This window comes from Spinacia oleracea, chromosome 1 (genome assembly GCF_020520425.1).
Source record: "Spinacia oleracea cultivar Varoflay chromosome 1, BTI_SOV_V1, whole genome shotgun sequence".
Lineage (NCBI taxonomy): Eukaryota > Viridiplantae > Streptophyta > Magnoliopsida > Caryophyllales > Amaranthaceae > Spinacia > Spinacia oleracea.
The window spans coordinates 81,758,551-81,771,934 of record NC_079487.1 but is presented as its reverse complement, the minus strand read 5'-3'; the positions used below and the strand labels follow the sequence as shown (position 1 = coordinate 81,771,934).

At 41.1% G+C, this 13,384-nt stretch overlaps 1 protein-coding gene across 1 annotated transcript; it reads right to left on the bottom strand.

Annotated features, from left to right (window-relative positions):
- Positions 1-1,129: 1,129 nt before the first annotated feature.
- Positions 1,130-1,837, bottom strand: LOC110799821 (uncharacterized). Its single transcript, XM_056834247.1, has 2 exons — positions 1,448-1,837; positions 1,130-1,339 (listed from the first exon to the last, which is right to left on the bottom strand). Exons 1-2 carry the CDS (start codon positions 1,835-1,837, stop codon positions 1,130-1,132), a joined length of 600 nt encoding a protein of 199 aa, XP_056690225.1.
- Between the last annotated feature and the right edge of the window lie 11,547 nt (positions 1,838-13,384).

Below are 13,384 nucleotides of genomic sequence, written 5' to 3'. Positions count from 1 at the left end.
TTGTTTTCTAAAAAAACGTTTATTTATTTTGTCAAAATATTTAGGAGAAGTTTTAGGAAGATAAAAACTGTTTTTATTTAATTAACAAAATGTGATAAAAATCTGATTTTTATTTAACACGAAAAGATATTTTATTTAAAGTATTTTCCTTAAAACTGTGTTGTTTGATATTTAGACAAAACACACGTGTAATCCAAGTTCCTCTAGTTCCTTATATACTACTTAACATATTAATATATTACATATAATCTAAGAAAGGTAAACTACCTAGACATATATGTATTTCCTTTGGTGAGGCATTCAACTCTGAAGCTTCACTTGTTCCAGCACAGGAACATTGATGAGTTCCTCGTATGTTGATATGGGAACTCATGACCATGGGTCTGCAGCTTTTCTTGTGACTTATGATGAACACTCGATTTGTAATATGTGTTGCTCCTTTTTTATTTTGAAACTCTAGCTTGTACTGCTTCAAGCTCAGGAACTCTAGTAGCTGTTTCAAGTGCATTTCAGGAACTTCAACATCTATTCAAAGTTCCGTTTTTCTTAGGAACTCAGGCATTTACCTGTCTAAAGTCATTAGCAACCACAATCAGGAAGTTTGCAATGTATGTGTGTGTGTCATCAATCAAAACCTAGGAACAACAATATTTCCCCTTTTTGGTGATGACAACACTTGCAAACTTTTTACAATGAGAGTAAACATAACCAGGAACTTATGCAGACTACAACTGAACAAATAATAAACAAAAAATTAAAAAATGAAAAACTTATAGAGAGTAGTACACAAGAAGATGAGTTAGGAACTGGATTGGTTACACCTTGGAAGTTTGCACCTTCACTTCCCCCTGTTGACATTAACAAAAAGCATAGCACGAAATATAGCCATTCCAAGCATAGTGCCCCACGATCAACGTTTGGCAAGTTAAGCTAGCCTCAAAGTGTTAGACTAACTCACACAACAAAGTAGAAAGCAAGCAGTAATGATCAAGACCAGAAAACACAAAGATACTAACCAAGCAAGTCAAGATAAGATGGAACAAATACCCAAGTGTTTTAAAAGTTTATACAGACCAAAAGAAAAAAGATTGTTCCATGGAAAAAGAAACTTAAACATAGGAGAGATGGATTAGGCTTGGGATGGGGAACCAGAACCAGCTGTTTCTTCGACCACTGTCTCTTCAAAGGATTCCAGATTGTTGATTTTGGTGAGAATAGTGGCACGAGTGGCATTGGCTTGATCTGAGTAGTGTTGGAGATTGGTTTGGAGAGTCTTGACACTGTCAACCAATTCACCAATGTGAGCTTGCATTGAACTGATCCTGTGGTCTCTTCCCTCCTGCAGTTCCACCAGACGAGCAACTGTTGCCTTGAGCTCCAATATCTGATCATCTTTTGTGTTCCAGGCACCCCCATGTTCTTGAACATGTTCCTGTGCAGATGGAACACGACGAGCTTTGGATTTCTTGGAGGATCTTGGTGTCCTGGTCCTTGGCACAGCAGCTTCAGGCAGTTCCTCCTGTTTGATGGGAACATCATCCTCCTCTATGGGCATCTCCTTGACCTCCCCTTCTTCATTAATTTCTATAAAGACAGGCCCTCTTTTCTTGTTTTCTTGCATAGCCACCCTCATGCTTTTCCTTTTCCCTTGGGATCCTACACTCTTCCTTTTCCCTTGAGGAACTCGAGACAAAGTCACCTCCAAGTGCTCGAGTTCCTCCTCCTCCTCTTCTTCTTTAACTTCTGGGCCCTCTTGATCTTCTTCATCCTTTTTCTCTTCTTTGCCAGCCTTAATGACTTTGCCCTGAACTACCTTAAGGTTTAACAGAGTGAGCATTTCAAGTTGTAGGATTTGGGTTGATTTTAGAGGGATGACATAGTAGGGACTAAGGTCAACTGAGAAGCTTTTGAATATTTCAGTGAGAAGGGAAGAGTATGGGATTTTGTATTTTGGGATACAGGTGGATATATGTTTGACCATGATTGCTGGAAAGTTTATGGGTATTTTTCTTTTGAGACAATACATGAGGCATGCATCAAACAGACTGGCTATGTTCCCTTTCTGGGTTCGAGGAACTACACCTCTCCACACAATATTGAATAATAATTTTTGAAGGGGAGAGAAACAGTTGTGTTTTGTGGAGGTGGAAACTTTGGAATTTCCTCCGATTGAACCAACAATATCATCCTCATTTACACTATCAATGGTCACTGTAATTTGACCTTTCAACCACATATCAAAACCCCTATTGGGTGTACCAAACAGCTGTTCCAGATAAGAGGCATCAAATTCGATGCGAGTTCCATTTACTTTACTTGAACATACATCATCAACACAAGTAAAGTTTTTGCAAAATTCTTTTATGGCTTCGGGAATTAGGGGTGATTTGGCATAGTTACTTAACAGGCTTACCCACTTTTGGTGTTCGAGGATCTCCATCAATTCATTGAACTTCGTATCTTCACACCATATTTAATTGATTGCAAACCCTTCGACCAGGTTGCTCTCCTTTGCAGTGAGTTTCTTGGTGCTCTTTTCTTCCCCCTGAATGTGAGCACTCTCCTGTATTTCCTCAGTTTCTTCGAGTTGTTCACCAGAAGTTTCTACCCGACGCTTTTTGGATTTTCTTGTGGAAGATCTAGGGTTTGAAATTGGGGATTTCATTTCAATGTTAGTGTCAATTGGTCCCCCCTGGGTAATTGCGAGTATGGGGTTGTGAGATCGGAGGGGAATTGGTGATTGCATGGGTGATGTATCCATGGGAACTGGAGAAGATGGGTTTCTTTTTCGTTTGAGGGAAGTGAGATCGGTGTTGTTGCTGGTGAGAACCATGGTGAAGAGCTTTTATAGGTGGAAGGAGAGGTGGTGTCAGTGTAGAAAGCGTGTGAGAGAGGGAGAGAAAGGGGGTTGCATGGATTAAATGCGGAAAGTGAAGAGTTTCTTCTATTTATTGCCAATGGAACCGTTCCAAAAATTCTTTGAATTTAGGTATTTGATTTTGAATTTTAAAAGTTTGTGGACAACAAACAAAAAATAAAAAGTAAAAATAGAAAATTGTTTGACTTGGTTTTGACTTGCCTAATTTCGTATCTTGGAATTAACTGGTTTGAGAGGAACTGCTTACCTAGCACATTTGTAGTGTGTGTCTGTCTGCCACAATGGTAAGCTTCAACTATGTTTGCACACAAGATTTTGTGCTTGTAATAGTCTATATGTACCACAGTTTTTGTCTCTGTCTTGAAGGAACTTCAATTTACAATTACCTTAGCTTGATCATTCCAAGTTCCATCCTCATTTTCTCATGTTTCTCCCTATTTAAAGGCTTAGTCAAAATGTCAGCAATTTGGTGATCAATTTGGCAAAAATCTAATTAAATCAAACCTTTCTCAACATTATGTTTAAGGAAATGGTGTCTAATGTGGATGTGTTTGACCCGGGAATGATGAACCGGATCTTTTGAAATACAAATAGCACTAGTGTTATCACAATAGATAGGAACACAATCATAGATAATACCAAAATCTCTTAACTGTTTTTTTATCCATAGAATTTGTGAGTGTAGACACCTACTTTTGTCCCCATTCCCGAAAGGGAAGGTTCAATGATGAGAACATAAATCTCCTATAAAATAACGAATCTCGATCACCCTTTTCATTTCACCCGAACCTGCTATTTATAGAAACCTGCTAAAAATAGTAACTTCCATAATAGGTAGTTGTTAAAAGTGGCAAGTCATAAAAGATAGAAACCTGTCAGAATTAGGTGTTGCACTCCAACATAAATCCTAAAAGAGATAGAATTTGCAAGAGGAATCCTATTCCAAGTATAATTCGAGAGTAAGAGTTACGTATTGATTAAAATCCTAACGAACCTAGAGTTTGTAACGGGCCCAGACGCATTCCGTCATAAAGTTAATACGCACTAAAAGACTCGGATAAGTCTCAAACACTCCGGATTCTAAGAGTCCAAATCTGACAAAGAACTCGGCCCAAACATCATTTTCAACGCCCAGCCCTGGGCGCTGAAATTGCCTGGATCCCATTTTCAACGCCCAGAGCTGGGCGCCGAAATCTTTAACGCCCAGCCTTGGGCGCTGAAATTACCTGGGTACGTGTTCTCTCCTAATTCTTCTTGGATTAGAGCTCAACAATTCTATCTTTCCACGAACTCTTCCCTATAAATACAGCCCCAAATTCGACGTGAACACAACACACCATTCATATTCTGAGTATTGACTCCAACCCCTAAGCCTAAGCCTCACGCTGCGAAATTGATCCCGCGTTCTGTCGCAATCGATCCAAAAATCGAACAGAACGTATCCTGTCCCTTGTAGCTGAACAATTTAGCCCGGAAACTTGAGATTCGTTAAATAAAAGGAGAAATAGCAAAGCCAAAGTTGTTAGTTTTCTGAGAACCGTGACGCACCTCTCAAGGGTGCGTCGTAATGTGTCCCTTCGCATGATTTAATTGCTCTCCTCGCCCTTTTCTAAATTGTTAAACTATTAAATCTGATTGTTCTATCACGCCTAATAAAGATATTATTTTGGGAAATTGAACTATCATGCTAGGTCCCTTAAAACAATCTAAATCAGATAATCGCGATCGATCTAGTATTATGTGTTGCATAATGCTAAAATCAATTCAGATTAGTTTAATAGTTAACACATGTCCCTTCAATTATTTATGCTGAGCTAGTAAGGATATCCTGTCTCTGGAATTATCGAAGAGTGAGTACACCTCTCGGTAGTTACAGTCCCCCGAACCCTCAATCTCTACCCTACGGGTGTACGTTGAGCGATCCCCACACCAGGGATCACAAGGGAATCTATGGCCGTCGTGGTCAAACATAATTTCACTCCCTTTATGTCACGATAACCGGGTTTTGTCAGTTTTTCTCATTGTCGTTAAAAACTGAATGGCGACCCCTATATTACTAGTCAATTGGGTGTAAACTCACAGGAAATCCAATTACACTTGATCTGACAAAAAGAAACGTCACACCCACGAGGGACGAGATCACGCATTAGCCTCGTGCTTTTTGGACCCCCTCACAGTGGCGACTCCACTGGGGATAGTGAAGGAAATACTCGTGCTCGTAGGTAATCAAAATAGCCGAAGGGTGAAACGATCCTACCCCGTGTTTATTTCCCCATCAAGTTGGGACGACCTGAAAATCAGCATATTAATGTGAACGGACAGAACCGCATAACGAATCTTGGCTCCCTTGGATGTTTCATCTCGGGAGTTGGGACTAAGGATACCCATCGCCAACCGGGGGGTGCATACGCTTCGAATGTTGTCCACTCGGCACTTTCGCTAGTAGTACACCCGTCCCAAACCCAATCGCTCGCCAACTAGGTCCCTCTCATTGGTGCATGCCCCCTTGGCTTACATCGTGATTGGCCTCTTGGGCGAAATTCGTCTGTTGAAGGCACTACCTCGACCGCGGCATGTGCTGGATCTGCGATAGAAGCGGTACCAAGCCGGCGCAAATACTACCCATAGAAGCCTATCATAAACTACATAACATATTATTATTTTGCCTCATGATGTAATGTTAGTTATGTGTAGCGAATTATGTGATTGTGTGTGACAAATAAATGCTAGAAAACCGACGACCTTAAAAATTTCCCAAACATTCATAATCCAATTGCCCAAAGAGTTATACCAAAATACATGTTCCGCAAACCCGAACGATCGCCACAAAAATAAGCGACGCTCAGGAGGGCCCGTAACGAATGACACAACGCTGCACAACGCGTAAAGGACGTTATTAGGCAATCACGCAAAATTAAGTCGCATATACACAAAAAATATACGCGAACAGAATACGAGCACCAGTCAGGGACGCATTTTCAGCGCCCCTGGCTGGGCGCCAATATTTCTCACGCCCACCGCTGGGCGCTGAAGTTGCGGCCTGGCCTTTTGGTCAGGCACAGCAGCCTCGGTGCCCGCGCATAAAGTATACGTAGCAGTAAAAGAAAATTCGTGAAAATTGCTGCGAGGGCGTATGAAAAGGCACTCGATTCTAACAGCTACTTGTAAAAAATAAAATAACTCTTTGTGTCGTTGTTAGGCCTCCTATGACGACAATGTTCGGCTCCAAAATCGAGCACGCTAATTGAAATAACCTTGAATGTCACATGGGCAAAGTATTCAAAAGATAATGTTCAAATGAAGTTTTCAAGGAAAAATAATGTTCGAATAAAAAAAAAAAAATCCGAGTCTAGACTAGGCTATGCCAAAGTACAATCTAAATCCTAAGTCTTAGTTGTCTTATCCATAGAATCGGTCCTAATGCTTGGTGTCGTTCTGCAAGTTCAAAGGTTAAACCATATTGAGTCTCCCTTCCTAACATTTAAATCAATAAGCACCCATATGTAATTGTCATCCCTTTCTAAGAATCTACGGCCTCAATACTCTCTCTCACCAATAAAAATAATATATTATAGTATTTGCAAAATGTAAACAGTCACATTCTGAAAATCATTCCCCATAGTCGCACAACCCCCAAAGTGAGCCTAAGGTGTCAATACCATTAGCAAAAATTAATGGCCTCAAGGCTTATGATCACATTGGGTCACGACTATCATAGTCCTCTCGAGCCACTCGCTCCTTTAAATACTCCTAAGTACGGACTAAAAGATTTTCCATGAATGCAACATGACCAACCATGAAAATACCCAAATCGGCATACCACAAGGCTACCATTGGGGTAAAGCAATACACACTAAGAGGGAAGCCGCACTAATGATTCCAGTCTTGCAAAAATAAAAATTCGATCTCCCCAACTAACTACCTTGCCAACATTAAGCAAAATGACGCATGACAAATGGACACCCAAGGGTTAAAGTCTAAAGTGTCAACCAAGAAAGTTATGGTCCAATTAGCCTAAGTTTGAAAGTTGTTTGGTCAAGTATTATAGGCTTACGCCACGTCATTATTTTGAGTCTAGGCCACCTCCTTGTATTCATACACGGGTTATAATCAAAAAAAATTAATGAAAGTTCGAGTCTAAATCACAACTTCCAATTAAATCCCAGAAACTGGAGTCTGAAAAGAAACAAAAAAAATTTTCGATGTAATTCTTTCGTTAAATTTCAATAAAGTAAAAACAACATTTTGAATCTACGCTATTTGCACATTTTAAGAAACGACTAAATACGCTTGCAAAGTAAGACAATTTAAAGGTCCACCCTAGGCCTACTAAAGTTAAAGGTCCACTATAGGCCTACCAAACGAGTCTCACTCAGTCTCGCCTCGTGACTCAAAGACCACAACCATCTACCTTTTAGCCCAAATAAAAAAATAATTTGAACGATTTATGTTGGGGAGAAATCCCAAGCAAAAAGAAAAAATAGAAAGAGAAAAGGGAGAGCGAAAAGAGCGAGCCATGAAATACTTAGCCCGTACCTCCCAAAGTGCGAAATTTACCCAAGTAAACGAAGGGAAAGAATTGAGTCAACTAATCCAAATCATGCCACAAAAACTACATAAAGTTCTACGATGTCTACCATTTCCAATCCTTATGTTCTTAGACGCCTCCGCTCTGGGGCCCCTGTTCAGCTCATTTAACCCATCCATGTTCTCATTACCATAACCCAAGAAACCATTACCTCGACTCTTGTTCTTGAACTTGTTGTCAACTGCAAACCACGTACGGCCATTGACACGTGCGTCATACCAATTATTTCCAAAACCTGCTCTTACATCACCATTAGCATAATGGCCATATAACTTGTTTGAATACATCCTGTTGATATACCCTTGAGCCGTCCCCATGCTATTCATTGGCCTTGGTTGATGTAATCCTCGTGCTTGACTAATACCTATACAACTCATTCAACCCATCTTTCAAGCCGTCTTAAGTCACGAATAAAAAAAAAAAAAGACAAATGAAAAGTACATTCTACGCTTAACGTAAAAAAAAAAAAAAAAAAAAACTTTGCAAAGCGCACAAAAAAAAAGAGGAAAGAAGCATTTAAAAAAGGAAAAGAAGCATTTAGCGCACAAAAAAGATTCGCAAATATTTGGCACGAAACGAAAAGAAGCAGCGCAAAAAGACAGCCCAGAACACGCTTCAACGCCCAGACCTGGGCGCCGAAAATAATAGCGCCCAACCCTGGGCGACGTTCTTGCTTTCAACTCCCAATTCCTAATAGTGTTCGTATATTTTCCCATATACATGCGGAAGAATAACGAACACTTGGGGGGTAGAAGATCGTATAAAATACGCAAAATACGCGCGCTCCAAAATTTTCGTACACTTATTTCACCCTACTTCAAACATTACGATTCCACTCGAACGTACTTGTTTAAAATAGGCATTCTAAGAGACCATTTTCTAAGAACCACGCAAGACCTGATTCCAAATTAAATCTATTTAAAGCGGATACGTAGGCAATCCATGATTCGGTCCAACCAATTTGCAAAAATGTTAGAGCCTATAGAATAACAAGAATAAGAAATAGAGTTCCTTATTGAAATTTAATTACTTGCAATCCAAGTCGAAAGAAAAACTTAAGTCAAAAGAAGAATACAAGTCATCAAGATGCCAAAATGAGCAGACATCGAAAAATAATAAGGGCACGTACCCTTGCCAGAAGGAGCACTCACACTCCTAGGCACTTAGCCAAGACTCAAAAGATCGTTTGCCTCAATTGATGGGGGCTAGCGCAAGCGTCCATGACCTCTAAGGTACTCGACTTGACCCTCCCTAAAACAAACTAACTCACTTAAAGACCTTCTTTCACCACTAGACATAGTTGTTCGCTTAAAGACCTTCTTTCACCACTAGACACAGTCATAATCGCCAACAAGTAGTAAAGGAAAGTAAGCTTGCAATAAAGAGGATTGTTCTACGGCGTCGCCCCATCGTTCCTTCGAACTCAGGGCACCCGTTCATGGAAATTCAAATGCTTGCGAATCCCCTTTGAAAAAAATCAGACATTGTCAATAGGACTTGGCACTTAACCAAGGCTCACCCTACTCAGACATATGACACGGGCATCTAAAATCGAAATCTAAAAGCATCATTAATGGGAAGACATAATAGCAACTGGGGGCTAAAAAATTGAAATGAAAGAGCTAGGGAAAAGAACTAAGTATACCTTGACCTTTTGTACAGACATAGACCAAGTAAATCTAAGTCAATTTAAAAACGGTTTATATTCCCGCAATTCTGGAAAAGATGGCCCTGAAAGCCCAAAACATGTGCCACACGGGCACAAGTAATATCTTGACGCCTGCACCCTGGCCTCTAGCAAATCCTTAGACAGCATTCCAAAAATTGTAACAGTATTTTGATTCACTCATGTAATCCTATACGAACCCTTCTATAAGTCAACTTACTTAGGACACCTCGGATTGTACACAGTAGGACTCGGACTTCAAATAATTTTCAAAGACTTCTTCGAACATAATAAAGTGTCGTTGGTTTAAGCTAAGTATATCTCGATGTTGCAAGTGAGTCAAAAGATTTCTAAATATGGTTATGGGTAAAGAAAGGCACCTAGCTTTTGGCCAAAGCACACTTGAACATGTGACTACCTTGACCATGGCAATGTCGCACAATACGACATTTACAAGAGAAGAAGCAAATCACTACTCGAACGTATCTCGCATTAAACCAGTCTGGTTCAAACTATTCATGATCCATGTCACCATGAATGCATAAAAACGTATGCCAAGCATTATAGCACCAAGCCAATCCCGTAGCTACAATTGGGGGCTTGAGAAAAACACTCTAAAAATGCTCGAAATGACGATTTTATCGCAAATTCTCGACGATAATGCTGTACACACGTCATAGGGGCTCAATCCTAAGGTTTGATCGTGTAAAACGAACCTTAGGATGGCTACAACCCCTCTCATATTCTAAGCACTACTTAGAATATATAAAGTCACCCCACTAACAAGGGTAACTGAAAATCGCGAGTCACCAAAACTCCGATCAAACTACTGCACATAACGCTCGCCCTACAAGCACCCGTTACACAGTCTACGTCGTTCCAAAGCAAAAGCAAAAGAAAAATCAAGGATAAAAAAAACTGTCAAATTCTGCCCAGAAATCATTATCAACGCCCGGAGCTGGGCGCCGATATCTTTAACGCCCCAGCCGGGGCGCTGATTCTCTCGGCTTGCTAAATTTTCCCAGGTATAAAAACAAGAAAGAAACATCCATGAATCCTCGCATCGAACGAAGTAATAAGCCGTGCACACCCACGCAGAAGGTGCTACACTTATTCGAGCACCTTAACGAAGCGTGATGAAGTACTCCAATGCAAAAAATAATAATAATATCCTAACACCTGGAGAAATATTCTAATACATGCTGTTAGGCCGCACAAGCCCACGTCACACCATAAGTCCAACCATCCCACGGTACAAGTCTAAAAAAAAGGAGTAAGGCATATTGCACTAATGCAGGCACGACCGAGAGCATGTGTAAAAGAGGCAAAGATTACTTATCGCCCAAATTCAAAATGCGGGCCACACGACTTCTACATTAAGGATTAAAGGTAGCAAAATATTAACTACCACGGAAGGTATAGCTCGCACCTACATGAGCGGAACCCCAAGGCATCTTTCTCGAAAGAACCTATAAAAATTGTACGCCAAAAGGAAGCATCCCAACATGCATAATTGGGGGCTCCAAGCTACGAAACGACCATAGCAAAATAAAAAAAATCTCGAAGCAAATGTTTGAACAATCGAAAGGGCACGATACTTGAGCCCACTTCATGAATGGGCCTGAACCCTATCAAGCTTCTAAGCAAACTATTCAAAATAAGTCGTTGCTCAAAAAAAATGATTCAAGCAAACAGATTAAATGGACCGCACACAACGGCCATTCTATGAACGCTCGTTCGCACATACATATCATCATTCTAATTATCGAACATTCACGAATGCGTTCAAAAGAAAAAATATATACGAGCGATAAAAAATATACGCCTCAAGGTATGTTTCTCGGGCCATATAGACTCGCCCAACCATTGCAATAACTGCACGCCTTAAGAGCGACAATTCCTTTAATTAAGCGCCCCAAAGCGACAAACCCCGTAGTCCACCAATCGGCTACGGCTTCTCGAGAAATCATCACGATCACTCAGCTCATTGTGATCTCTAATAAAATTCTACGTTCCAAAAATAAAGAAAAACAAAAGAGAAGAGAATACGTAGAATCTCCAAGTGAAATAAGCGAGCGGAAAAGAGGCAGATCTGCCCAATAATCAACTCCGACGCCAAATCCCACGCCTGACTTTGGGCGTTGAAGATTAATCCCACAATCGTTCTAAGCTAAGAAATGGCGAACGAATAAGGAAATAATAAACACCGTTGGTCCACTATTAGGCTGCGGTTTCTCGAGAAATAATTATTCACCAATCAACGGTGATCTCAAATGAACGGTTCGTTCCAAAAAAAAAGAATCTCTAGACGAAAAGAAAAAAAGAAAACGAACGAACAAGAGGCCAATTGTGAAGGAAATATGTCCTTCACCCAAGGTGCATTAAGTCTGATACCAAGGTTCAGATTAATTGCGAACAATTAATTCAGTGAGATCAAGTGGTCGGAACAGCTAGCTGGAGCAATGCTTCCGATCAGTGAGTTCTAATGGATATTGAACCCACAACTTACTCTTGACTGAACCTACAAGGTCACACCAATGACACGTAATAGATAACCGGATTAAATGAATCGGAAATTCATTTAATAGCTTTTCGGGAATTAGTTGGAAACGTATAATACGATACGACCTTTGTCGGAATCGTATACCGTATCGCGAATATTCGTAAGCTGGGCGACACGAATAAATCGTATCGTACGACGGTGATTCGTCGTATACGAAACGATAAATATATATCGGAAATATATTAAATCGCGAATACGAAGGGCATCGGAGTTGCCGGCCCGTCGAGCCAAGCACGTAAGCGTGCAAGGCCCAACGAGCCAGCAAGCTCGCGAGCCAAGGCAAGCGAGGCAAGCCCATTGGGCGCGAGCACGCAGCAGCAAGCAATAGCGCAGCAGCAGCGACGAGCGAGCAAGGCCCACGGCCCAGCTGCTCGGCGCGCGCGCTGTGGGCTTCGGCCTGCAGTGTGTCGCTGGGCACGCGGGCGTGTGTCCGTTGCTTGGCTCGCACGGCTTGCTAGCCGGCCTTGCTTCTTGCTTGGTCGGTTAGTAAGGTTAATGATATAACCTTACAACCTAGTTTCCAACACATACACAATTCATATTACTCAAACCCTAGAGACACAGAGAACCCTAATTCTCTCTGTGCCTCCAAAGTGAGTTCTTCCCAAAAGCAAAGTATCTTGATCAATTGTCTAAGCTACGATTATCAAGACGGATCTGATCGTGTCGGTGAACCAAATAGAGGAACGACAAGTGGAGTTCTTTGTTCGTGTTCGTTGACAGATTATTGTGGAAAACACGCTTCGAATGTAAGTTTGCTTAATCTGTGCCTTATACATGTTTCATGGCTTTGGGGATTGTTCCGCACATGTTATTATGTTTAACTGTATTCCCCTACAAATTGTGTCATCAAGAAACCTCGCCAGAAATCATTTTCAGCGCCCAGCGCTGCGCGCCGAAATCTTTAACGCCCAGGCATGAGCGCCGAAAATGAGCCTAGACCCAGAAAAGGCTCTGACTTCTATAGGGCCCTGCCGTATCCATTCGACTCGAAAATTGCCGATTTCTTTACTAAAAGTCGCACCTCACGGCTTTGTTAAGAGTAGCACACCACTACAAAGATCGCTCGCACTTACGAGCACAATCCCAAACATGATCAAGGACATCACAAAATGCGTATCCCCATGAATCTCTTTGACAAGAAATGACCATCAAGCACGAATGCTTGGGGGCTCGAAAGAAAATATATATTTCAAAAGAGAGTATGCAAAGTTAAAACAATATTCCCAGACTACGCTGTACGAAGTCCCGTGTTTGGATAACCTCAAAAGATAAAACCGGATTACGACCTCAAGACAAAGGTCGCCGTTGATACTTATACATAGTCCCCTAATCAAGGACCCAAGTACTGGCAAAATTGAGCCGTAAAGACTAGCTCAAAACCATGAAAGATGATGACCACGAGACAATGGTCCGTCTAAGCACGTTGTCAACCCACATTCAGGTTGCAACTAAATCTGAGCATCCCTCGAAAGAAAATAAATTCTTCAAAAAACAAAACCAGGCTCGCCCACCTTCAGCGGGCGGGGTCTGCGTCACTAACCGCGCAGGTCCTCAGTTTTCGAAAAATAAAATCTTTAAATTCAAAATAGGCTCGCCATCTTTAGCCGGCGGGGTCTACGTCACAAACCGCGTAGGTCCTTATTTTCAAAAAAAAAGCAAACAAACTTCAAAACAGATTCGTCCACT

What these genes read in the sequence shown, in the direction of transcription:
- LOC110799821 (XM_056834247.1), bottom strand. Translation starts at nt 1,837, where the DNA reads ATGCTCACTCTGTTAAACCTTAAGGTAGTTCAGGGCAAAGTCATTAAG. An exon ending in AGAAATCCAAAGCTCGTCGT is followed by an intron (nt 1,340 to 1,447) that starts GTTCCATCTGCA and finishes GTGGAACTGCAG; the next exon opens with GAGGGAAGAGACCACAGGAT.